At 53.7% G+C, this 26,346-nt stretch overlaps 1 protein-coding gene across 6 annotated transcripts in view; it reads right to left on the bottom strand.

The window, feature by feature from the left end:
- HM13 (histocompatibility minor 13) overlaps positions 1-26,079 on the bottom strand; it is a 36,779-nt gene extending 10,700 nt beyond the window's left edge. For 2 of the 6 annotated variants that reach the window (XR_014795334.1, XM_084887920.1), the window contains exons 1-8: positions 25,790-26,079; positions 16,366-16,464; positions 11,980-12,062; positions 6,573-6,661; positions 4,301-4,440; positions 4,072-4,197; positions 3,388-3,445; positions 986-1,069 (exon numbers count right to left, since the gene is read on the bottom strand). Coding sequence is in view for 4 of the 6 variants with exons in the window: in XM_084887920.1 (XP_084744046.1) it covers positions 986-1,069; positions 3,388-3,445; positions 4,072-4,197; positions 4,301-4,440; positions 6,573-6,661; positions 11,980-12,062; positions 16,366-16,464; positions 25,790-26,017 (907 nt within the window). In the remaining 2 variants the exon portion in view is untranslated. The remainder of the gene's footprint in view (positions 1-985; positions 1,070-3,387; positions 3,446-4,071; positions 4,198-4,300; positions 4,441-6,572; positions 6,662-11,979; positions 12,063-16,365; positions 16,465-25,789) is intronic. The other 4 variants (XR_014795335.1, XM_084887921.1, XM_084887922.1 and 1 more) reach the window with 3 other exon arrangements.
- Positions 26,080-26,346: the final 267 nt, after the last annotated feature.

The following is a 26,346-nucleotide window of genomic DNA, read 5'->3' as shown; positions in this document are numbered from 1 at the left end:
AGCAAAGTGGGGAACTCAGTGCCCCCTGGCGGCTGAATTCCGCAACTGCTGCCTCCGTTCCCAAGCTGACCCAGGGGTCAGAGCTCTGCCAAGAGCTTTCACTATTCCTAAAGCATCCGGTCCTCAGAACAATGCAGCGACCTGTTCTTTGAAGAATATCACCGGGCTCTGTGAGGGTACAATCACCTTCCGTTCACTGTGACTGCTGAGACAGGCGTCCGTGGGCACACACAGAAATGCAGCCATGTCCCTCCGGTGCAGGCCGTGAGCCCAGATCACAACCACAGGGACACTGGGGAAGTCCGTGTGGTGCCTGGGACAGGCCAGCTGCAGAGGGACCTGAGTGCTTTATGGACTCGAATCTCCATCTACGGAGCTGCCTCGTCCCGTGAGGACGCCTCCCTGCCTGACAGCACTGCACGGTATGGAAACACTTGGCTTCAAGTCCATGATCAGTTTCCTCCACATGTGCCTCAACCAGGGCCAGGGATCGAACCTGCAACCCAGGTACATATCGTTGACCAGGAATCGAACCCTCGACCCTTCAGTGAGTGGGCCGATGCTCTAACCACTTGGCAACACAGGCATGTTCTGCCTGGAGCCCTCCCAGCACTGGGGGCAGAGGACCAAGGGGACTTTGGCAGTCCCACTTGCAGACACTGGTGAGGGGGGTGTAATGTGTGGGTGTGAGAGGGGGCAGGCTCTTTCACCACCGACATGAAATGTGCCTTTTCAGTGTACAGCCCGTCTGTCATACACGTTTATCTGTGTAGTTCCTGAGTAACAGCTGTTCACCAAGCCAGCAGCTCAGCGAGGGTGCTCCTGGCACTGCTGTCCCTCCAGAGCCCAGCCCAGCCTGGCACCGACAGGTGCTCCATGTGTGTTGGGGTGGATTCCTTCACCCAGCCCGGCGGAGCCCACTTTCCCACTGGGCGGGCTGTTTCACGGCATCCTGCTCGGTCCAGGGGACCTCCCCGCCCGGTACCTGGGATGACGATGTCGCCGAGTCCCAGCATGGCGAAGTTGTCCGCTTCCAGGCCCTTCTCCAGCAGGTCCTGGGGGAACACCACTGCGGGAGGAGGGGAGGCGTTGGTGCTGGCCCAGCCCGCCTCTGCTGCACAAACTCACACCCCTGCACGCTGCGGGGGCGGGGGCGGGGACGAGAGGGTGCTGACAGGCTGATGGGCGCTGTCCTCACCGGGGACCACAGCTGGTCAGAGCAGGGAAGGCTCCGGGACCGTCTGGGCCAAAGGCTTAATGCCCTCCTGGAGTCACACAGCAATGGAGCCTTGGTTCAATGGACTGACCCTCAGACACGTGGGTGAAAGAGCCCAGGTGCTGAGGTGTGACAGGCTTTCCGGTTCACTACGGCAGGGCGAGGGCAGACGGGGTTGTTCCAAAGCGGGGAGCCTGGGCCAGAGGCGGCTGAAACTGAATTTTACCCTCAGGGCCCTGAGAGCAGAGCAGTTAGATGTGAGCTTCAGGGTCAGAATCTTGGCTGTGATGTGTGACTTTGCACAGTTACCTAATGGCTCTCTGCCTTAGTTTTCTCACCTGTGAAATGGGCGTGACAACAGAACTGAGCCCATAGGGTTGTGGTGAGACTTAGATGATGGGCACGTTGTTAACTGCCACCTCATGCCCTCTTTACTAACCCAGTCCGGACTTTGCGGGGGGGCAGCCTTTCCAGGCGATGCATTAAGTGTGCTGTGGCTATGATCAGGCAATCCCGGTCCTGGAATTCCCCGCTTCCTTTGCTGCTGGGGGTGGTCAAGTGACCCAGCGCTGGGCAATGACCCACAGGCCGAGGCTCGCTGGGGGCTGTGGGAAAGCTTGTGCTCCCCTAATAAATGTATAGACGCCCTTCCCTCCCTGTGGACTTCTTCCTGCTTTGAATGCAGTTACGATGATTTACAGATTTCCCCACTCAACCTCTTAGTCCTGGTACCACTCAATTCTGAGAGGCAGATGTGGAAACCAGGGCCCAGAGAGAAGCCTTTCCTAAGGTCTCACAGGCAGCAGGCGTCAGACCTGGAGTTCAGGCCCAGGCGGCCTGACCTCAGCGTATGTGCAGGCACCCCCTCTGCGATGCTGCCTCTGAGCCCGCTCCCAGCAGAGGAACCAGGCTCCCCGCCGGAAATCCAGACTCGAAGCACTGGAGACCAAACAGGACAGTAGTACCCCTGTTCGACTGTCTGATTTCCTACTGAGCAGTGTCCACGTCCCTGGCGTGATACCCTTGCTTTCCCCGGACCTGGCCTCTTTCCTGCTGCTCCCCTAGCTCACCCCTCTCCTCCCAGGGCTCCGTGCAGTTAGCTGAAGCTGTGAGCATCTACCTTCCGAAGGCCCTCTGCCCTGCATGCCTGGTAAGGCACAGTCCTCCTCCATGATGCAGGCAATCTGTCCCCGACACTGGCTGGCTCATCCATCAAAGCACGTGGGGAACTTCTCTGGGGAACGGTCCTCACCCGACACCCTTGGTTCTGGGCGGCTGCTCACTAAAACACCTCCAGGAGCAGTGGCCCAGGCCTGTCCACCCGACCCTCCATCTTCCCACAGGAGTGCCTGGCTCAGGGGCCAGGGCGGGCTCCATGCGTTTACTCAAGCTAAAGCTGGGAGAAACGGGTTTTCCTCGGGTCCCTGAGCTGGGACCAGGGCATTAGGAGCGGCGTGTGGCCATGATTCCTCCTCGGGCTCACGGGGATGTCCTGTCTGCAGCAGTGGAGAATGAGACGGTGGGAAAGACAGTTCTTAACTGACTGTCTGAGGCCGACGTCACTCTGACTGCCGAGCCAATGCTTCCCATGGAGCCACTCGGTGTTGGCGCCTTCCCAGCGGGACCCTCGCCTCCCCCTGCTGTCAGGCCTGGTGCAGCAGCTTCCAGGGTGGGTCTCCTGATCCCCGAGGTGATTCCTGAGTAGTCTAAGGCTTAAACTCTAAGCTAATCATGCTTTCCCTTATCCCCTTGCTGATGACTGGGGGCCGGTGACGCAGTTCTGGCCAGTGGAGTGTAAGGGAAGCTGCAGGGAAGATACGGGGAAAACATTCCTCTCTGATGAGAGAGAAAACTCCCCCTCTGTCCCTGCACACGGCTGTGAGGAACCCACGCCGGGAACGTGGCAGCCACGGGACCAGGACGGATGAGCGGGAGGGACAGGCGGGCATGCTGAGAGTGGGGGGTGGGACCAAGCGGCTTGGGCAGAGGTGGCTGGGTGTGAGCACGGCCGGATGAACCATGGAGACAAGGAACGGAGGCTGGAGATGGAGGAGAGCTCGGAGGAAGACCAGGTGTGTGGGGAGAGCTAACGGACAGGAATGACCAGAACAGGGACCACAGGGACCACTAGGGTGGGGCAAAGGGACTCCCCATGTGGGGTGGTCACTTACATTTTATTGGTGCTTCAAAGGACCTGGCCACTGTCACCATTACATTGGTGCCAAATACCTAGAAGGACAAGAAAGGAGTCTAGAAGGGCATGGGGGCCGGGAGGGACAGAATGGCTGACCTCAGGCGCCTCCATGTCCTGCTGAGGTGTGCAGGGAGAGGGCAGGGAGCTGGGAGGGCTCCAGAGCAGATGCCAAGTTAAGCAGGTGGCCCCCGAAACTGGTTCTGGGGACACTTCATGGAGCTCCTGTTCTGGGCAATTCAAAGGTGTCGGAAAAGAGCCTCTGACGTCCCTGACCAGGCACCCGCAGCATCACCCCTTTAAGAGAAGAGGCTGCCTGAGGCTGGAGAGAGGGCACCTGCATCGGGCTGCCCACAACCCCACAGCAATGCCTCTCGGTGTGCGTGTGGCAGGTCTCAGCCCAGGGCGGTGTGCAGCCAGAGCCTTCAGTCAACAGCAGTGCCAGGCCCGTTAATCACACTAACCACCCCCGCCAGCCGCTATGAGAAAGAGACGAGGCGGGCTGCAGGCACCGGGCACAGGTGGGCTCCCAGCCAGGGGGGACCCGCTCTCTCCTGTCATGGATGAAGGCAACTGAGCCCGGAGGGACCTTCTGAGGCCTTGACTTCCAGGCCACGGCTGCTGCCCCCGTCAGAGGACCGCTGCCCGGACAGGGAGAGCTCACCCAGAAGATGTCGTAGACGAAGAGGCCGCCCAGCAGGATGCAGCCAGTGCTGACGTTGTTCAGGTGCAGGAGCTCCACCCCGTTGAGGGAGAAGGCCAAGCCAAAGAGGTTGTTGGCAATCCAGTGCTGGGGGGAGGGGGGAGTGAGACCGGGTCGTGTGCCCCCTGCCCCGTCCCACCCAGCGCTGTCCCTGTCCCCCGCGGACCGCATGTCAGTCCCGGCGACTTACTTTCCTCAGCAGGTACCAGACGCCGACGATGCTGCTCAGGCCCAGGCACACCAGGTCCTTGGTGTCAAACTCATAATTGATGATCTCTGGGCAGAGAGGCCGGGTAAGTCCACTCCCCGGGGCGGGGCTGCCCCTCCCACCTGTCAGCCCCTGGACGGAGGAGGGCATGGCTGTGGGCACTGTCAGAGGCTCAAGGCAGCCACCCCCAGTCTCTCCATCTTCCTAGAGGAGGGAATGGAGGCTCAGAGAGAGCAGGCCAGGCCTGGTGCGGGGTCGGTGGGAGGTGGCTGGAAGCACAGGTTCTACATGGCAGGTGGGTGCCCCTGGGGGAGGCTGTTCCCTTTCTGAGCTCGTTTCTTATCTGTAAAATGAGGATCACGTCACCTCCCCGACAGGCTGCTGTGGGGAGCAAGGGAGAGGCCCTTACGAAGCTCCCAGCGTGGCGCCTGGCTCACAGCGGGAGGCCAAGCAAGCCCGGGGCTTTAGCAAGGCCCCAGGTCTTCCAGGAACCTTTCTATTTTGCCGCCAAAGGAATCAGGAAGGTTGCTGGCAGCCCTACGTCACTAGGAGAGGAGGAAGAAAGTAAGAGATGGCGCCTGGAGAAAAAGCAGGGCAGAGTCCCTGGTCGGCTCCTGTGGCAGACAGTCTCCACCATGTCTAAGTTTCCTAACAAGGAAGCCCAGGGCCACAGAGCACAGCCGTTGTTCCAGACCTCAGAGGGGAGGAGGCTGCCGCTGGGCCCCAATTTCCGCTTTCCTCTGTGGCGACAGCACCCTGGTGATCTCTATCTGGACACGAGGCCAACCAGCTGCTGGCCACAGCTCCCAGCTTCCCCTGCGGCTAAATGGGACTGTGACGCAGCTGCCTCTCCTTCCGGCTGGTGGGGCTGGGAGTGACGGTCACCACCGGAGACCCAAGGGTCATGGCATGAGGCAGAGCAAGAGGCAGGCCGCGCCTGGGACCCTGAAGATTTTGTGTGCAAGCTTGCCTTTTTCTTTCTTTCTTTCTTTTTTAAATCAACAAATCCACTAGGGATGCAAAAAAGTCACATAAAATTGCAGTTCTTTAGAAACAAGACAGAATGTGCTAGGCTCCAGTAGGAGAGTGACATTCACAAACTCAGACTTTTACATGTGAGACACCTTCCACTTGGTCAAGCCATTGTAATCCTGTTACAACATTCCAGCCCACAACCTAACGAATCCCCAAACCCAGGCTTTCCCCAATTCCCTGTAGTTTTCACTTTCTTTTTAAAAATGTTTGTTTGTTTGTTTATTTATTTATTTTTAATAGAGAGAGGAAAAGAGAGGGAAAGACAGAAACATCAATTCATAGGCTCTGGTCGCCTCCCACACGTTCCCTGACAGGAGATCAAACCTGGCGGCCCTGCAGTGCATGACAGCCAGCCGGCTGCTCTGGCCGGGGCACAGCTTTCTTTTTTTAAAAAGCCACGGAGCGGTTTGGCTCAGTGGATAGAGCGTCAGTCTGTGGAATTAAAGGTCCCAGGTTTGATTCTGGTCAAGGGCATGTACATTGGTTGCGGGCACATCCCCAGTAGGGGGTGTGCAGGAGGCAGCTGGTCGATGTTTCTCTCTCATCGACGTTTCTAGCTCTCTATCCCTCTCCTCTCCCTTCCTCTCTGTGGAAAATCAATAAAAAAAAATAAATAAATAAAATAAATAAAAGCCACGGGGCCCTGGGCAGCAGTGTGGCTCGGTGGGTTGAGCGCCGTCTCACTCACCAAAAGGTGATGCGCTCAATTCCTGGCCAGGGCACATGCTCAGGTTTTGGGTTTGACTCTGGCCAGGGCGTGTGGGAGGCAACCAATTGATGTTACTCTCTCTGTGTCTCCTTTCCTTTCTCTCTTAAAAAAAAAAAAAAATAGTCATGGAACCTCCCTTTCAAATCTTAGGTAGGAAAGTAATCTTACTAAAAACAGCTACAACAGACAGCTTGTACTGAGTGCTCTCTACAGCCAGGCAGCGTGCTGGATGCTTCCCACTCATCACCCACTTGAGTCCTAACAACATGCCTAAGTGGGAAGTAACAGATCATCCCTTTTATTTTACAGATAAAAAACCAAACAAACCCCCAACGAAAACACCCAAGGCTCAGAGAGGGAAAGGCGCTCACCCAGAGCCCCCGAGCAGGCAGTGGCAGAGATGGGCTGTGACCCGGGCAGGGTGACCCCGAGCCCACCTCTCCATCACTCGCTCTATGGAAGAGCCCCAACACCGAGACAGAGGGGAGGGGGAGGGTGGGCAGCACTGACCTTCCTTGTTCTCCCCCGAGCCCTGCGTGAAGAGCAGCTGGTACTGTCGGTTTGGGAAGTTGGCTGGAAAAAACTTACTCATGAAGGGGCTGGAAGAAAAGACAAAGCAGGTTGGCAAACAGCCCCGGGGGCAACCACAGACCCACCACCCAAGAAACACAAAGCAGCAGACTTGCATGTAAAACGCAGTTTTTAGGAGAGCAACGGATCTCAAAGTCTGGTCCACGCACCGTCTGTACGAGAGTCCCTTGTCAAGAATGCAAATCCCTGGGCTCCTTTTCCGACTTACTAAGTGAGATAACCTGATGGGCACCCCACTCCCTGGACTTGTGAGGCCTGAGACTTTTATGAGCTCGCTGGACTTGATCAGCTTGGCCTCTTCTCTCGTAATCCAGCACACTCTGCTTCCTGGCCAGGCGGGGAACAGGCGTTCTCTCCTGGATCACCCACCGAGCAAGATCAGCTAGCACATTGGGCCTCTTGGTGCAGCCCGGGGTGGCCACAAACTTGGGTGGCCCAGCCCTGAAGCCTAATCTGCCACACACCAGCTGGGTGGCCCTGGGCGAGCCACTTTAGCGGCTCATCTCGTCCGCTGTGTGGGGATACTACCTTCTGCCTCAGCTGCTGCTGTGAAGATAGGAGAGAGGGCAAGGAGAAGCTAGGCCAGCAGTGTATCCACAGCCAGAATGTAGGAGCTGTGAGTTTCCCTCATCATTGGAGCTTGTCTAGGTCCCGAGGTCGAAAGCATTTGGCAATGCCAGATAGCCTGGCATGACTAAGGAGGTGGGCAAGTCCAGGACGGTGTTCCCAATGGCAGGCACATGGAGGCAGGCCAAGAGGCAACTCGGGCACAGCGGTAAAGGCGGGGGGAGGGAGCCCTCTCTCTAAGACCCTGGGGCTCGGAGAAAGATGCGGCATTAAGAAGGACCTCTGGGCTCAGTTTCCCTGCTTGTCAAACAGCCAATCCCTCCCAGTCCGCAAGGCTGTGGCATGAGATGTGGCAGCCCAGGATGGAATCGGGAGCGGGCTTCCACAGCGGGCTCTGAGGAGGTGGGGTGACTGAGGATGATTCAGCTCAGCTTGCTGACTCACTTTTGGGAAAGTCTAAAGCCCGAGTGTATGTGCGGAGGCAGAGAGAAGGCCCAAGGAACTAAGCCCCTCACTCCAGTCTGGCCTCTTCCTGAGAAGCTTGATGCTTGCCTTCTCAACCAGCAATTAGGGACATGGACTCTGATTTATTTACAGAGAGAAAGGGAGAGGGATAGTCAGAAACACCAATCAGTTGCCTCCTGCACACACACACCCCCACTGGGGATATGCCTGCAACTAAGATACATGCCCTTGACTGGAACCGAACCTGGGACCTTTCAGTCCGCAGGCCGACGTTCTATCCACTGAGCCAAACCAGTTAGGGCGGAACATGGACTCTGGAGGCAGACTTCCCGGGTTCAAATCCCAGCTCTGCCACTTATTAGCTGTGTGACTTTGGGCAAGTTACTTAATTGCGTTTCCTCACTGGGGACACTCCAATATCTTCCTGAGAGTCGCCTGGTGCCAGGAGGCTGCTGGCAAATGCTTGCTCGGAGGCCTCCAAATGCAGACTATTGTTCGAGGCGGGTTTTTTCTGGTCCTTGATGGCTCACGTCAAAGCTAAAGGTCACTGCTTCCTGCTGGGAAACCACATCCTGCTGCCCTCTCCCCTGGGGGTGGAGAGCTCAGGACAGACACTGTGACATGGCCTCCTGTTCCTAGAGTGGCACAGCGTGGCTTTCTGACTCCTTTTCTCCTCTAAGGGTGAGCTGGGGGGGGAGGGGGGGGAGTGAACTCACAGGTGGTACAAATAAGTCAGGTTCCCTGGCAGAGAGGGTTTTGGCATGGGCTCAAGTCTCGGTGATTGTGCAAGGTAAAGGCAGGCTGCAGGCCCTGCCTTCCCCCAAACCCAAACCTGGGGTTTCTTCCCACAGACATCGAGCTCGGCCAGCAAATGGTGGAGGTGGAGGGAATCTCACAAGCTGGGCCGACCCGGCTCGGGCTCAGGCCTTACAGCCTTTCAGCAGGTCTCGCTGCCGATCCTCAGGAGGCCACAGGCCCCTGGGAGAGGTGGCTGGCTGACCCGCTCTTTAAGCTCTCTTCCCCCTTTCATCCATCCCCGTTTCTGATCCATATCACATTTTTCAGAGAATAGCTTTGGCCCTATATAGTGAGAACACCTCTTCTGCCCATGGCTATCCATTGTTATTTTATTAATAATTTTTTTTTGGCCTGGCCAGTGTTACTCTGTGATTGAGTGTCGACCCATGAACCAGGAGGTCATGGTTCAATTCTTGGTCAGTGCACATGTCCAGGTTTCAGATTCGACCCCCAGTAGGGGGTGTGCAGAAGGCAGCTGATGGATGGTTCTCTCTAATCACTGATGTTTCTATTTCCCTCTCTCTGAAATAAAAAAACCACAGGTCTTTAAAAATTTTTTTAAAAAAATTGATTTTAGAGAGAGAGGAAAGGAGAGAGGAAAATATCGAGCTGTTGTTCCATCCATCCTTGAATTCACTGGCTGACTCCTGCATGCGCCCCAATCGGGGATCAAACCTGCAACCCTGGCACATCAGGATGATGCTTCCATCAATTGAGCCACCCAGCCAGGGCTTCACTGTTTTCATAAATTCTAATCTTCCCAGGTCATACTTTGTGCTCTACATTTTATCAAGAAAATGATTCTTCTTTATAAATTGATTGATTTTAGAGAGGTGAAGAGAGGGGGATAGAGAGATAGAAACAATGATGAGAAAGAAACATCGATAGGCTGCCTCCTGCAAACCTTCCACTGAGGATTAAGCCCGCAATCCGGGCATGTGCCCTGACCAGGAGTCCAACCACGACCTCCTGGTTAATGGGCCAATGCTCAACCACTGGACCACACTGGCCGGGCAAGAAAATGGTTCTCCTGGTAATTTTCAGTCAGTCACAAATTTTACCATGTGCGGTTTTAGCTGCTGTTGGTTCTATTTTCTGTTGATAATTTTTTTTATCAGTAAAAATTATGAATTCATTAAAAGGCAGGTGGATAACTGTTCTTAAAATAATCCAGGACTAATTTGGGACAATTTTCCTCAGTTATTGTTCCAAAGGGAAATATCATTGAAAAAATAATACAGGTTCAAAACACTGTGTTTGGGCAGTTGGATGGAGCTCTCTTGCAGGGTTATTGAAATAAAAGTGAAATAATCAATGCCTCAGCACATGGCCTACCAGTGGCTTTCAAAATATGTTGTGTTCTCTCCCTCTGTGATGGTGGCTGGGCTGTGGGTTTCAAGCTATTCAGATGCAGGGGTGGGATGGGTGAGAACTGGAACTGGAATGGGGTTTGGAGTGGGGTAAGATGCTAATCAGGATGGGCCCCAGTGTCTGGAAGTGACTTCCTGGACCCCACCCACTCATGGTCTATCAGGAAGGGAGAGTCTGTCGTTGAGGAAGAATGACTGGGTTTGCCACTATCTTGCGAGGGTCAAATTGCAGAGGTGCCTTTGGCTCTGTAGGATGGGGGCCGGAGGAGAATCCTCCGCAGGTGCCTAAACAAGATTCTGTGGGTGAAGGTAGGCGTAGTTGAACAACACTGAACTCAGAAGACCGGAGTTCAAGCACCTGCCAGTGTGGCTCAATTGGAGGAGCATTGTCCTGTGTACCGAAAGGTCACTTGTTTGATTCCCTGCCAGAGCACATATCCAGGTTTCAGGTTCCATACCGGTTGAGGTGTGTGTGTGGGAGGCAACCAATTTTTCTTACAATGGTGTTTCTCTCTCTCTCTTTCCCTTCCTCTCTCTTTAAAATCAACGAGAAAAAGAAAAAAAGAAAAAAAAAGAAAGAAAAAGACCAGAGTTCAAGTCCCAGCTATGATCTTGGGCCAGCAGTTGATTCATGGTGGGCTTGGCACTGTGCTCTAGGCATGTTACAGATTTGTAACATGCTACATCTCTCCCACGCCCCTACCAGGAGGATCTCCATCTTATGGGAGAAAAAGCTGGTGCTCAGAGAGCTGGAGTAGCTCACACAGATCATGGAGCCTGCAGAGCCAGGCCATCTGCCTCTTGAGCTCACACCCTTGACTGACACTCTTCTGCCTACAACGTGCCTGGAGGAATGAGGCCAAACTCACCTTGGCTGTCAACGTCCTTGTGAGCAGATCCTTCCCTTTTTCTAGATTCTCTCCGACTGCTCTGGGAAGGTTCTGACTGCCCCCTCACCATGCACAGACCTTGCAGCTCCTGGCCTCTCCCTCCTTCACACCTCTGCCAGGTTTCCTACCTTCCAAGCCCAGTTCCAGTTGCATTCCTTCCTTTTGGAAACTTTCCCTGGCCGGCTGCCCACCTCATGGTCTATCAGTGGTTCTCAGTGTGAGACACTACCACTTCCAGGGGCCAGATGGAAACAGATGGGGGCGCTCTCGTGGTTGGGCTGGGGGCACGCTCCCATTTGGTAAGAGGGCGAGGACGGCCAAACGTTTACAATGCACAGAGAACTGGCATGTCCCAAACGCCAGCAGCAGCGCCCCCTGCGGGTCACTGCCCAGGTCCTTCATCACCATGAACTGACGCCAGTGTGCTGCAATCTCAGCAGGTAACAGTGGGGAAAGGACGGGCTCTGGGGCCACACAGACCTGGCTCTGAGTCTTGGCTCTGCTGCTTATCAACTGTGTGGTCTTAGCCACTTGGTTAACCTCTTTGCACTTTAATTTCCAAATTAACACAGGATTAAAAGCAAAAGCTAACCGTATAAGGTTTTCTGGCAGGTCAGCGCAACAATAATAAGGTTCAGCAGTTATTGAGCACAGGAAGTGCTCAGTGACAGACCCTGTGATAAACGCTTTCCACTGACCATGAGGAAGGGCGCTAGTATTTCCCTGCACATTCAGGGGAGGGGATGGAGGCCGGAGAGAGTAAGTAACTTGCCCAAAGTCACAGGGATAGTAAGTGGCAGAGTCTGGATTCAAAGCCAGGCAGTCAAATTCCAGAGCCTGCGCTCCTACCTTCTCACTCGCCGCCCTCCTCATGAAATAAGGTCACACGGGAGGCGCCCTGCACGGTGCCTGGCGCAGCGGGCGGGCTCGCACAGCTGGCAGGGGCACTGTGTTCCCCGGCGCAGGATGCGATAGTAACATGACATCACTGCCCGCAAATACTACTTTCCCAGCGGCCGGGGCACTCTCATCGCTCCCTAAAGGAAACTGTGGCCCAGAGAGGTCAGGGTTCTTGTCCTAGGCCTCCCGCGGGGTCACACGGGGCAAGATTCCCTGGGGTCTCTCAGCCAGGATTCAAACCTGGCTCCGAATGATGCCAAAGGTCAAGTTCTCATCCAGGAGCCTGTACTGGCTCCTGAACAAGACGCTCCAAAGGCTGCAGAGATGCCTTCTGACCTGATGGTGTGGGACAGGGCCAGGATTCCAAGCACGAAGAAATACATGGACAGCAAGAGGTTGATGTACTCCTGGGAGAATATCTGAGGCGGAAATACAAAGAGAAACAGAAAGTCAGGGTTGCCGGCGGCTGGCAGGGAACCGGAGTCGGCACTTCTCGTCTGAAGGCGGGTCACGCCCCTCTGGAGTTGGGCACAGCATCGGGGAGAGTCTGACAGCGTGGGGGACCGTTCAGTTTCTGTGGCCATGGGGAGGAAGAGGGGACCACCAGATGCACCTCCAACGGAGCCTGTGGGTTTGCACTTGGCGGCCCCTTTACCTGGAGACAGGCAACATTAGGTTGTGTCTGCAGAGGAATCATGGGGGAGGGAATCTGAGGTTCAGAGTCCCAAGAAGGCAGGCTGGGCCTAAGGAGGTACCCTCCAGCTTCCTTCTCCTGAGAAGCTCGTACGAGTCACCTGCCCCACATTCCCCATCACACCCCGGACAGCTGCTCCATGGTGATGCCGGAGCCACGGCGGCCAGCGCTGACAGCTGCTTCTGGTCTCATGGTGTTAGTGACCCCGAGAAGCTTCTCTCTCACAGAGCTCCAAAGTCACCGTCACATGCTCATCCTAGACTTTGGGAAGGCTCTGCCAAGTTCTGCCCCACTCCCGGCATCGTCTTTCGAATTTGTTATCGGGAAGGTCTCTAACTATTAGGGGGGCAATAACGTGCTGCCGTGTGGGCCTCAGGGACGCTGGGCTCTCCCAAGCGAGGGCGTGAGGCTGGAGCTGAGAGCAAGGGGGGGTTGTCAGGGGACGAGGCTGGGGAGGCAGGAGGGAGACACGCTCTGCGGGCTGTGAAAAGGCTGTGGATTCACCTGGGTGGCAGGCTGGGGTCGGAGGGCTATGCTGTGAGGGCCTGGGAAGACCCCTCTGCTGCCGTGGGGAAGACAATCTACAGCGTAACAGTGGGAGCAGAGCCCGGGAGGAGGGCACTGCATTATCCCGCGGAGGGAGGATGGTGCCCTGGGTGGATGGAGGGACGTGAGCAGCAGTGGTCAGATGCAGATGAGTTCTGGAACTGCAGATGCAGGATGTGCCGAGGGGCTGGCTATGAGGCTGAGAAGCAGTGGTTTTGGCTGAGTGGCGATGTGTATGGGGGGCTGCTGTCTAATATGGAGGGGCTGGGCAGGAGCAGGGGTTCACTCCAGGACGGTCCTGTGCTTCCCTGGTGCCACAGACCTTGTCTTCACAGATACCATACGTTTACCTATGTGATCACGTATGAGTGTCTGTCTCCGCCACTCGACAAGAAACTCCTCGAGGGCAGGGATGGGTGGCAGGTTTCTCTCACTCTGGTGTCCCCGGCACCTAGCACAGGGCCTGGCGTGTAGCCGGCGCTCTGTCAATGTTTATAGGATGAGTGGACGGATGGGCGAATCCGTGTCCTACATCGTGAACGCTGTGAGGAAAAGACCTATGAACACAGACACGTGGATTGTGTTTTACTTGGCGATGTGGTGTACCTCTCACATTGAAATATACTCCTTCAATGAGGCCCGTGGGAAAATGTCTCACTGGCTGCACCTTTGAGCTTCTGGTTGGCCTGACCGTGTGGACTAGGAACTGTGCACCAAGCCTTGCTTTCTTTGTGAGCTGGCTGCCAGAAAGTTTAATTTTCATGAGCTGCCTCAAAGCAACCAGTTTTGGATGAGATAGGATCAAGTAAATTTTATGATTTGAGCCGAAACTGGTTTGGCTCAATGGATAGAGCGTCGGCCTGAGGACTGAAAGGTCCCAGGTTCGATTCCAGTCAAGGGCATGTACCGTGGTTGTGGGCACATCCCCAGTAGGGGGTGTGCAAGAGGCAGCTGATCGATGATTCTCGCTCATCGATGTTTCTAACTCTCTATCCCTCTCTCTTCCTCTCTGTAAAAAATCAATAAAATATATTTAAAAAAAAAATTTATGATTTGAGAAATGCTATAAACTCCAGTGCCACAATCAGGAGAGGAGCAAAGGGGCAGAGAGACAGCCACTGTTAAACAGACCAACCAGCCAGCTGTCAGCCCGGAGCTCGGGAGGAGGCTGGTGGCTGCGTGTCCAGGCAGCCGCCTTTCAGAAATGTCGACGTGGACGTTGAGACGCGGGGGAGAGGTGGACTGAGTCCTCTGGCACAGGCCGGCCGGGGCTTGCCTGCCAGGGGAGGACAGGCTGACCAACGAGCAATCGAATCCAGTGCCTGAAATAAAAATGCGCACACCTCTGCTGCCAGAACCCCTTCCTGGGAACCTGCCTAAGGAAGGAACCCTAAGGACTAAAAACGTTAGGTCTTAGGCAGGCCCTGGCGGTGTGTTCCTGGCACTTAGCACATCAGAGACCTGAGAGGTATCTGCTAAAAGCAAGGTCAGCGGCAACGGGCTAAACGTGCACAGAGCCCCAGAGAGATCTCAAAGGGACAGGGGAAAGCGAAAGGAAACAGGCAGATGTATTGCACAACTCTATGGAACCAGACCCTCATCAATACACACGGAGGCACCAACACCATGTTTTTTAGGAGGAGACACACATCTAAGGACACAAATCAAACCATTAGAGCAGTACCTCTGGCAGAAAGAGAAATGGAGGTGGGAAATGGTGGTGGGCACCAGGGGTACATGGGAAACTGGGGCGAGGGGGCAAAGAGGGGGACCTGGCATGAATTGACGCTATTGTGCTATGACCCAAAGCATTTGATAAATGCTTCACCTGAGGTACAGGGAAAAAACAAAACAAAACAAAAAAACAACAAACAACAACATAAAAAACAAATACAAAAATGGATAAATACCTATTGTTACTCAATTCACTCTTATTTATTGGTAAGAGTAAAAATCCAAATGATTTTTTCTGTTTAAAGTGAGGGGGATGATACAAGTCAACCATGGTGGGCAGGCTTGGGGGGGGGGGGATATTCTAAAACCCTTAAAAAGAGTAGTTCTGACCCAACAATGTGGGAGCAATGGACCAGGAAACAGGCTACAGCAATTCCATTTTTACTGGTAAAGTCTAAGACTCTGGCTGTGGCCCAAAGCAGGTGAGGGTACAGGAAAGCCAGCATGCTTGGGGCTGTTGGAGGGAATGTAAAAATGGTACCACCTCTTTGGGTGGATGTGGCACTATCTGTCCAAATTACAAACAGAGACGCTATTTGAGCTGGTAATCCTACTGCAGACACCCTTGTCAATACACGCACGTGCCAGGATAAGTGCGTGAAGGTGTTCCTGGCGGCACTGCAGGGATGCCCAGCACTCAGCGCCCCTCAGGACACACCACAAAACACAACCACAAGCAGCTGTTACAAAGAACGATGCAGATTTAATTGTCTTGACACAAAAATATCTCCATGATAAAAATTGTATAATGTTTGAAACATATTTGTTTTTAAATTTTAACATAAATATAGAGCTATACAATCTTTTATGTGAAAGTTCATAAGAAACTATATTGAGGAGAGGATTATGGCTCATTTACACCTTCTCTTAGATTGAAAAAGGTTTTTAACCGTAGACATGGTACTTTGAAATTGTAAGTTAAAGGTTGTCCTTGAGGAATTCTCACTGATCAGGCAAAAAGTGCTTGTGATGTACTATTAAAAAATATGCTTATCAAAAGCCTGAAAGGAGACAGGCTAAAATGTCAAAAGGGATTACATTTGTGTATTTCTCTTGATATTTTCCCTTCCTTTTCTTTAAGTTTTCTATTGATATTACTTTTATAATTAGAAAATGAGTTATATTAAATATAGTTTAAGGAGAGTTTGCAGTAACACGAGGAAATGCTTACGATGTTATTAACGGGAAGTGAAAAAAGCAGCTACGAAACTGAATACACCCCATGGGCACAGTTCCGGCAAAGCCATGCACGGGAGAAACAGTGGAAGGACACACCTCAAAAGGGACTCTGGGACTGTCTCTGGAGGAGGGGTTTTGGATGACTGATGTCTTTCCCTTTTTACTTTTCTGTGTTTTCCAGGTTTTCAACACTGAGCCTGTGTAACTTTTATTAGGAAAATAAACCTTGATAAATTAAAAAAAAAAGAAAAAAAAAGCAATTAGTAGAGGTAGAGGTATGTCTGAGACACAAGCTATACCCCATCCCAACATAAATAGCACCGTGAAACCAAACGGGTGTCATGCAAAAAACCCCAGAAAGCTTCACGCAGAAAAGAAGTGAAGATTGGTGGGAACAGTCCCACACACGGTGGCTGTCTCTGGGAGTGGGTCTAGGGGTGAATGTAAGGATTTTTTCCGGCTCTTCATTTCCTATAAATGGACATGCATGTCTCCTGGGATGGAAAAAACCAAACAAAAGGACGTAAAGGGACTGAAACCACACGACACAGCAGGTGGCAAAGACTTACTTTGAAGAAGAGGTAGAGCCCCAGGAGCGTGCAGCTGGCGACGATGGGGAAGCGCGCGGCGTCCCGGCTGGTGATGGTCTCGGGCATGTCCGAGGCGTTCTGGAGGAGAGAGCAGAGGGCCCCTGAGCAGGGCTGGTCCTGCCTCCAGTGCTGGGCACTGGCAGGAGCTGATGCCCCAGGAGCTCATTGACCTCCCCCCCCCTCCCCCCTGTTCAATCAGGTGCGGCAGGAGCCCGTGTCTTCTTAGCTCCAGGCTTTGTTAAGGCTGCTCCCTCGGCCAGGGGTGCTGCCCAGCCACTCGGGGGAAGATGCTCTGATGCCGCTATCTGCCAGTGAGGAAATCTAAACCCTGACAGGGAAAGCCCAGGGAGGACCCGTGCAACATGTAGCTTATCTGGGGAGAAGATCTGTGGCAGAGGCAGCCAATAGGAACTGAAAAACAACAAAAACCAAAAACCTTGGAAACTGGTGACAACAGACCTGTTCTAGAACTCATGAGAACGATTTCCAATTTTCTTACGGATTAGCTAAGAGGTAAATATGACTCATCTCTTATCCAGCAGGTAGAGTGGAAATAAACCAACAACCAACAAAACGGACAATGGCTGGACCCACACATGGGAAGGCACCAACAGTGAGAAGCATCTTTTGTGTGTGTGTGTGGTGATCCTCACTGGGGATATTTTCCCATTGATTATTTTTAGAGAGAACGAATGGAAGGGAGGGGGAGAGCCAGAGAGAAACATCAATGTGAGAGAAACATAGGTTGGCTGCTTCCTGCTTGAGCTCTGAGTAGGGAAGGAGCCTGCAACCGAGGTACGTGCTCTTGACAGAATGGAACCCAGGACCCTTCAGTCCGCGAGCTGACGCTCTATGACTGAGCCAAACCAGACAGGGTGAGAAGCCAATCTTGACAACACTTAAAACTTAAGAAATTTGGGAAAACCGCCGAAACCGGTTTGGCTCAGTGGATGGAGTGTCGGCCTGCGGACTGAAAGGTCCTAGGTTCGATTTTGGTCAAGGACATGTACCTTGGTTGCGGGCAGAAGGCGGCTGGTCGATGATTCTCTCTCATCGATGTTTTTGGCTCTCTGTCCCTCTCCCTTCCTCTCTGTGAAAAGTCAATAAAATAAAATATATTAAAAAAGAAAAAAAAAGAAATTTGGGAAAACCGAATCTGGTAAGAGTGAAAGCCACAACTAAATTTACAATGGCAGATGCTGTAGTTGGCAAGAATGTGATCTGGGTAAAGAGCTGACAGAAGATAAATGTTTACATGAAAAACAAGTGAATGCAATAAAAATAATTTCAGTATTATAAACATGGAAAAACTGGAAATGGAGTAATAGTGCAACACAGGAATTAAACAGCTCTGTAGAATTCATACCAAAAGACTCTCCAATGAAAACTCATCAATCGTAGGATATTAAAAACACAAAGTGAGGAGTGTTCAGAATCACGATGCTCTCCCTGCCCTCTGCTAGGAAAAACCCTCAGTCTTCCAGGACCCAGCCATGAAGCTTCTCCAGATCCCCCCACTGGGGTAAGCCTGCTTCGCAATGGCAATCTCACTGCACTTTACGCCTAATTCTATTTTATATCCTAGCCACTGAAGGTCCTAGCAACACCAGATGAGACTTCTGCTCATGCCAAAGAGAAGTTCTCTCCACGAGAGCCACGCTCGTCAGGGTGCCTGAGATTCCACCATCACGCCCATCCTGTGACTAAGGCACCAGCATCCCTAAGAGGAGGGATCATGTTCAGCTGCAGCCTCGTTAATATTTTGGCTCACAGCTGCCTCTGAAAAGCCAACAGGGCAGAACAAACTAAGGGGAAGCTGCCGGAGAGGTATCTGGCCCAGGGAGGCCCTCACACATCACGGTGGAAGGTCTCAGAGGGTGAAGGAGATCGGGGCGCAGAGCGGGAAGCCCAGGAAATGGTCACTAGGAGATGGAGGCATGGTGAACGGGGATGCTTACATGTCACTCATTTGTGTACAAACTGGTCCTCTGGGGGAGGGCCACTGGGCAGGTTTGTCAAATTGTAACCTGCACATGGTCAAGACACAAAGAGAAGACCCACAGATCAGGAACTACAAATGGTTCTTAATCACAGGAAAAATGTTCATCTTTACTTTTTTTTTTTTTTTTTTTTTTTTTAAATCCTCACCTGAGGATATTTTCCCATTGATTTTCAAAGAGAGAGTGGAAGAGAGTGGGAAAGAGAGAGAGAAACATCGATGTGAGAGAAACACATTGATTGGTTGCCTCCTGCATGAGCCCTGACCAGGGCCAGGGCTGGGGAGGAGCCTGCAACTTAGGTATGTGCCCCTGACCGGAATCTAACCTGGGACCCTTCAGTCCACAGAGCCAAACTGGCGAGGGCCATCTTCACTCTTAATAAGAGAAGCTCAAATTACAGTACACTGAGATTCCATCTTTTATCATCAGTATGGCGAAATCCACGTTCGATAGTACACTGAGTTGGTGAGGCCGTGGGGAAAACGGCTGACCCACACTACTGACAGGTCTTCCCGTAGAGAGCACATTGGCCAATAGCTGCCGAAAGCACATACCCTTTGACCGAGCAGTTCCACTTCTGGGAATTTCCCTCACATTCTAACTCATACATGTGCACGACCAGGCAGATGAAGCACAGCCAAGGCAGTCACTGCTCTCCTAACGGCCTGCGGGCGACAGACAAATCGCTTCCACATCCGTCACTCGCTTCTGAAAGGGGCGAGGGGCTTGGACCAGATGAGATGCGGGATGTGAGAGCCTGGCAGACTGCACAGTGCTGTGAACACGAGGGGCTGCGATCATCAGGGAGGCCCCCTCATCCCACCCACACAGGCATGGCTGAGAGCCCAGGCGCGGGGCTGCAAGGCGCAGCCTCCCCTGGAGCCCCGGGGGCAGCTCTGGGGGAGTCACCCTCTGGCAGCCTTGCTGGGAGGAGGTGGGGGGGAGCGACACTGGCACTGAGAGGCAGGGTTACCTTCCCTCCCTCTTCTCTCCCAGCCCTGGGTTTCTGTTTTTGGCAGGAGTGTGCTTGGGGACTGGGCCAAGTTCCTCACCCGCTCTGTATCCCTCCACCAATTGTTTCCTGTGTAGCAGGAGTGTGAGCACGCACTCAAAAAAACAACAACACCCCCACCCCCAAACTGGCTCCTGACCTCAGACTTCACAGGCAAGTTGGCCAAGACCTTGGCAATAACAGAATATCACCATCCGTGGTGACACGTGACAAAATAAGACACGTATGCGTGTCTGGTACATGGCAGAATATCACCATACACGGTGACACGTGACAAAATAAGACACGTACACAGGTCTGATACATGGCACACGTGCCAAATAGTTGAGAAGCTCTGATGTCAGAAAGCTCAGTCTGCTTCCTGCTCGGCCTCCCCAGCTGCGGGAGCCTGGGAGTTACGGTCTCAGAGCCTCCACCTCCTCAGCTGGAGTATGACTCGTCAGGAGACTAGGATTTTGCACTGGAAGTATTCAGTGCTGAGCCTTGAACATGTCATTCAAGCCGTCTAAATACTTTATATTACATACAAGGGGATCGTGAGAAAGCAGACGGACACTGCTTCTGCGTGGAAGCGGGGGCGTATCAGAAGCGGCTGGAGCAGATGCCACTTAAGCAAGACCTTGAAGGCCAAGCGCCCTGGTGTGAAAGCATCCAGGGGACTCTGGTTAGGGCTCATTGCCACACATTCCTTTCATTGCAGCCCAGGATCCTGGGCGGGAAGAGGTTCCATGTCATTTGATGACGAACCAAGGTTGAACAGATGCTCCACCATCCAAAGGAATCAGGTCTCCTCCAGGGGTGACTGTTATAAATAACCCATGCCGTAACGCTGAGTCAGAACGGGAGACTTGAAATTCGACTGACAATCACAGCAATAAGGATAACATTTACTGAGAGCTTTCTAGGGGCCAAGCACTGTTCTAGGCATTTTACACGACTTCATCCTCTCAAAAACCCTACAAAGCAGGTATGCTTAGTAGCTCCATTTTACAGATGAGGAAACTGAGGCTCAGAGAGGTGAAATGACTTGCTTTGAGGTCACAGAGCTGGCAAGCAGCAGAGCCAGGATTCACACTGGGGCCATCTGGTTCCAGAGCCCAAACTCTTGGCTATTACTCCCTAGGTACCCTCTCCCTTCTCTATCTAGAAATTTCTGCTGGGAAGTTGTGACAAGATGCTCAGGGAGCCTGAGACCTTTCTGAGGAACAGATCCTGGCAACAGAACAGTTACACCTCATAGTTACAAAAACACTAAATGTTGTTAGGATTCTCTCCTAATTCAATTTGGATTGTTTTAGACCAGACACTCCTATGCGAATGCGATAGCTCCTGACACGTGAAACATAACTAGACGCTGACACACGTAGCAGACATAATTTTAGTTTCCAGTGACATGCTGGATGTTCAGCTATCAGGGCGGAAGCAAGAGCAGTGAGGAGAGACAGATGCCCGCTTCCAGCAGGCCCTAGAGACGCTCTGGGACTCATGGACATTCTGTGACTGCCGCTCCAGCTGGAGGCCGAGGGTCTTCCCTCCTCGTTACGCCGCCCACTCACCCACCCTGCCACAATTCTCTTCCCAAGAGTTTCCTGAACGAACCCCTCACCCCAATCCTTTGCCTCCAACCACCTCACCAGCCTCTTTCCCTTTCTCCCTCTGCCCTGCCAGGAGCGCTTTCTGAAGCTTAGACCTGATTGTATCACATACCTGTGCAAACCTCCCAGCTAAAGGACACTCAGCAGTCATTACACAGGAATCCAGGATAGTGGTGGTAGGAGTCTAAAGTGGTCTAACCCCTCCGGTGGATAATTAGGTAAAGTTAAAACACTTTGCCTTTGACCCAGCAAATCCATTTCAAGGAATTTATCCTACATATACACTGACAAGTGTGAAATGACTGTACGAGATTGATTCCAGCCTGGCTTGTGACAGCAAAGGACTGACACAACCTCAGTGAACCGCGGGGGACTCCAAGTCAGGGTTCTCTCACTCACACACCGGATGCACCAGCAGGGCTTGTGAAAGCATTCTGCCGGGCCCACCTGAGTTTCTCATTCTGAATTTGCATTTCTCAGCCCATGTAACTGGTCTGCACTGAGAAGGCCACAGCACAGCTGCCCGCTGGGGGCAGAAGCCACCCTGCTGAGTGCTAGTTCCATGCAGCCCCAGGCCCCAGCCCTTGGCTGCTGGGTGGAGGGTGTGCTTGCTTCCATCTGACCCGGGGTCCTCCCCTCGCCTTCCCAAGGTCTTGGCTGCCAGTCGCCTGCGGATATGCCATCTAGAAACTAGTCCGGCCCAGCCCCTTCCACGCTGCTCAGGTTACCAGAATGTCCTCGAATTCAAGAAGGCTGATGTCGAGAAAAAATTCTTGTCTTTGGGAAAGGTGAACCGGAAGAAGCTAAAAATCAAGTAACAATAACAAAAATCACACACACACAAAAAGGCAAGCAAGAACAACTGATGAACAAGGCTGTGGCAAACCCTGAGGACACCAGCTCCCGGGAGGCCCGAAGCGTAGCCTGCCAGTCGGGATCCGCAATTATGAAGAACAAATGCAGAAACATTGAAGGACGCTGCCCACAAGCGCTGTCTGCTGCTGAGCACTGCTCAGAGGAAAAAGACGCCCAGAAACCGCCCCGAGACCCCCTGATGTCTTGAGAAGATGCGCACGGAGCTGGGGATCGAGTGCACCTGTCCCCGCTGTCCTCCGGGGGCGACCGAGAAGGCCCTGCGCAGCTGGGTTTACCAGGAGGTTTAAAAGCTGAAGGAGCAACAAAGGGCTTGAAAAGCAGCAGCAGCCCGGAAACAAGGCCAGATGAACCCAAAAGCTCTTCCAGAGCCCATCAAGGAAAACCAATAAATCCTGTTCAAGCTGAATGCGGGCCACTGGCTGAGCGCCCCTCTGTTCTGGAATTCTGTACCATGGGCGTTATTACCCACTCTCCCTGCCACAGGCGTACAGACATAGGAAAATGACCAAGACATTGTTAAAGAAAACACACACACACACACACACACACACACACACACACACACAATCAAGTTGCAGAGCGTTATATGCCCTATAAATCTTAATTTTTAGAAAAACAAATTTACATATGAATAGACACAAGGGCACACACATATGTTTGTATAAACACAAAAAAGTTCTGGAAGGTTACACACCAAACAGCCAACTGGGTTACCTCCAAGGAGTGGCACTGAGAAGCCTTTTCCTTTCATTTCTGCATGGTTTGAACGGCCCCCCCCAACTCCCCACCACCAAGAGCTACTGTGCAGTACTTGTGAAGATTAACTGTTGCACTGTCTTCAGGATTCAGTACCTCAGAAAGCCTTTAGGCTCCCTAAGTATCTTCTTGTCCCCATCCAAGCCCCTGCACTGGGCCATGTCACACTGCTCCGGTCTCCCCTGTGGTCCGGGGCCTCCCTCTCTTCCTGTACCTCCTGCTGAACCTTACCCTCCACACAGAGACAACTGCTGTCAACTCCAGAGGCACAGCAGCATCCCGTTTAGCTGGCTGGCCGCACATGTGCTTGTCTTTGGTGAGTGCGCACTGTGCGGGCAGGGCTTGGCCTTCTCTGTCCTGGCAGCACTGGTACCCAGCCCAGGGCCTGGCACAGAGCAGGAGCCCAGGGCAGTCGGCGGCGGAGGGGCTCCTCGGAGTTACAGGCTCAGCGCCTTTGGAGGAACCTGCTGTGCAGCTACTGCTGGGCCTGGGATCTGCTCTGTTCTGGGAACGCAGGTCTCTGACAGGGATGGGCACCCAGGCCTGCTTCCTCGGGATGCCCCCCTTTCTCCTCCTCCTCACGCCATTAATCTGCCATGCCTGTTACGGACAAGCTGGTCTCAGGGAGACTTTTGTCCTCACACGCCCTCTCTCACTGGCTTTGGGGTTTAACCCTGATGGGAAATCAAAACTCTTGATCCCCCATATTGACTTTCCCCTCTCCCTGCCAACTGACGGGGAAGCATGACTCAGGGCAGGAAAAGGAAGCCCTCCGGCCAGTCCTTTCTCTAGGCCCAAATGCCACCTGTGCATCATGTAGGGCACCTCCATGGGATTCTATATTTAGGGCACCTGGGTATCAGGAGAGGGCCCCAGACCAGGACTAGCAGCATCCGGTTCTGACACTATCTGGCAGAGTGAGCTTGAGAAGCCATTTCTTTGATCCTCAGCTTCTTTCTCCGTACAATGGGGTAATAAGCCTGGCCCTGCTCGCCACACTCGGTTTCGGGGAGAATAAAAGAGGGTGAAGGCCTCGTAAACTTTAGACTATCCTAGTGGTGGGAGGCTACCGAGTCAGGATCAGGCCCTTTACAACTTCACGCACCGTCTTCCAACCCCTGCTGTCCCGCAGGAGATGCTGGGGGGAGGTATTTGAGGCGACAGTGCCTCTAAGCTCCCTGCTATCCATACCACCTTCCAAAGTGCTTCGCGCCCCCCTTACCTGGATTCCTCATTCCTAGAATGTCTTCTCAGCACAAAGCCGCCCTGCCCTGCCCCAGGTGTGCCCAGCCTTTCTCCTCAAACCCTGCGCTCTACCTGTAGTGCAGCCACAGAGCGAGTTACTCCTCCCTTGTCCAGACCCCTGAACCCCCGGGTGACAGGGCTCAGAACCACTCATCCCGGCGGCGCCCCCACACCCCAGACACTGGTGGAAGTTCGGGAGATTTTGTTGCCTGGAGGGTGTTTTCTGAAGAGAGGAGTGATCCCTATGCAGAGAAGCTGCCGAGAATTGCTCGGTTTTGGGAGCCCCTCAGATAAACTGCCCAGAGCACACACATGCTGCCCCTCACCTCCTCGGTCCTGGCCTATTTCAGAACTTCTCCCTGCACCGAAGTGTCTGCCAGAAGGCAGTGTTAGGGGGGCTGAAGGCCACCTGAACTCTGCTTAAAGGTAAATGGGGGAGGGGGGCAATGTTAAAATATGTACACAGATAATAACTTAATAATAATTAAAAAAAAAAGGTAAATGGGGCCACCCTTCCTGCCTCTTCCCCTCGGCATCAGGCCACAGAGAACCGCAGCTGAGTCCGTGCATCTTGGGGAAGTGAGGTGGCAGGCCTCAGCCACTGCCCAAGCTGGGTGGTTTCAAGAAGGCGGGTATGAGCAGTTTCAAAAGCGGCAGTTGCTCTGCGGGCCTGCCCTCTGGGGGTAAGGCAGCTTCCGCTCAGGTTCCACTTCAGGTCTGGGCGGGGAGGAGCAGCGGGAGCTGCAGAGCGGGAGGCTGTGGAGGGGACTGGGTGCCAGGAAACGAGAAGCCATGGGCATGGTGGGCTAGAGAGGGCTTACTTCAGGGAAGGGTGGGAGCAGGAGGAGAGGAGGTGGTTGGCATCCAAGGGCACAGGTGCTGAGGAAAGCCAGGGGTGTGGTCTGGCCAGTCTCACTCGGGGTGCCAGCAGCAGCGCAGTTACTCAGCAGGTAGGCCATTTGGTGGAGGGGCTGTCTTGGGTGCATAAGGAGAAAGGCTACTTTGAGGTAGGATCTACCATGTTTCCCCGAAAATAAGACATCCCCTGAAAATAGGACCTAGCGCAACTTTGGGAGAAAAAATTAATATAAGACACTGTCTTATTTTCAGGGAAACAGGGTAGGCTCAGGGAGGACAAGGCTAGCTGGCTGTCAGGGAGAGGAACCCAGTCAAATAAGGTGTCTACACCTGGTTAAACAGGGAGGTACCAAGTTGCCAGGTACTGAGGGGCTGGCCGACTGAAACTGGTTCCAGAAAGTGATGTGAAAAACTGTAAGCTGGGGCTCTACTCCTAGGTTTTTAAAATAATAATAATAATAATAATAATAATAATTTTTTTTTTTTTTTTTGAGACAGGGACAAGGGCCTGATTTGGAGTTCCTGGGAGAGCACACTATTAGCTACGGATTCCAGTTGGACAGGTGTCCGAGTCCAGGGCTGGGCCTGGATGCCAGACAATGCCCTGGGATGGGGTGTGGCAGGGCTCCTGACAGAAGGATGACACGAGACTGTACCCACTCACGAGTCCTCAGGACCAGCGCCCCACCAGGGACAGGGCGGGTGGAAGCGGAGCCGGGATGGGGTGACTGCCTCAGGAGGGATGAACAGCCCGAGCAGAGGCTGGGCTGGGCTGGGTCTAGTTGGCTCAGAACAATTGGTACCGGAATCAGAGCGAGGGTCTGCTGACAGCGCTGGCACCCAGGCCGTATGCGGGGGAAGGGCCAGCCGCCGGATCGCGGGTCGGGCCCGGAGGCTGCAGCGCCCAAGGCCATCGCGGGAGGTGGGCCAGGGGTGGGGAGGGGGGGGGGATCGGGCGCAGGGAAAGGAGGCGTCGGTCTCTTCCCCGGCGGGCGGGGCGGGCCCCTGCCAGCCGCCTCCCGCGGGGGGGGTGGAGAGCACCCCTTCGCCGCCGCCCCTACCTTGCCGCGGGCGCAGCGCACGGAGCGCAGGGCGCCGAAGAAGATGGGCAGCAGCGCCATGAGCAGGAGGCTGCCGTAGGCCAGCGCGATGCCCTCGGGCGTGGAGGGCGGCCGCGCGGTGCCGTTGGCCGCGCTGCCGGCCTCGGCGCTGGCGTTGTGCGGGTCGCTGAGGGCTGAGTCCATCACGAAGCTGCGCTCCGGGTCCGATTCCAGTTCCGGCCTCTGCATAGGGAGATGGGCACTGCGGGGAAAGCCACGTTCCCCTAAAGAAACAGGAAGTGACGTGCCTCCCGCGCCGCCGGGGCCGCGCACGCGTGCACGTCTCTGCGCCCGAGCGCCCTCTAGCGGGGACGAGGGGCCCGGCGGCCGGTTGCTAAGCAACTTGCTAGGACGAGGTCAAGAAAGGATCACTAAGACCCCTGCGGTGGGCATCCATCCTGAGAGAGACCCTATTCTCAGCTTCAGTGGACTTCCTCAGTCGACAGACTGTCCTCAAGATCCTAAACCTCATAACTGGAAATTTATTTACTCACGCATGCATTCATCCAGTATTCCAT

The sequence above is a fragment of the Pipistrellus hanaki genome (genome assembly GCF_964339955.1).
Source record: "Pipistrellus hanaki genome assembly, chromosome: 6".
NCBI classification, from domain to species: domain Eukaryota; kingdom Metazoa; phylum Chordata; class Mammalia; order Chiroptera; family Vespertilionidae; genus Pipistrellus; species Pipistrellus hanaki.
This window is presented reverse-complemented; position numbering and strand designations above follow the sequence as displayed.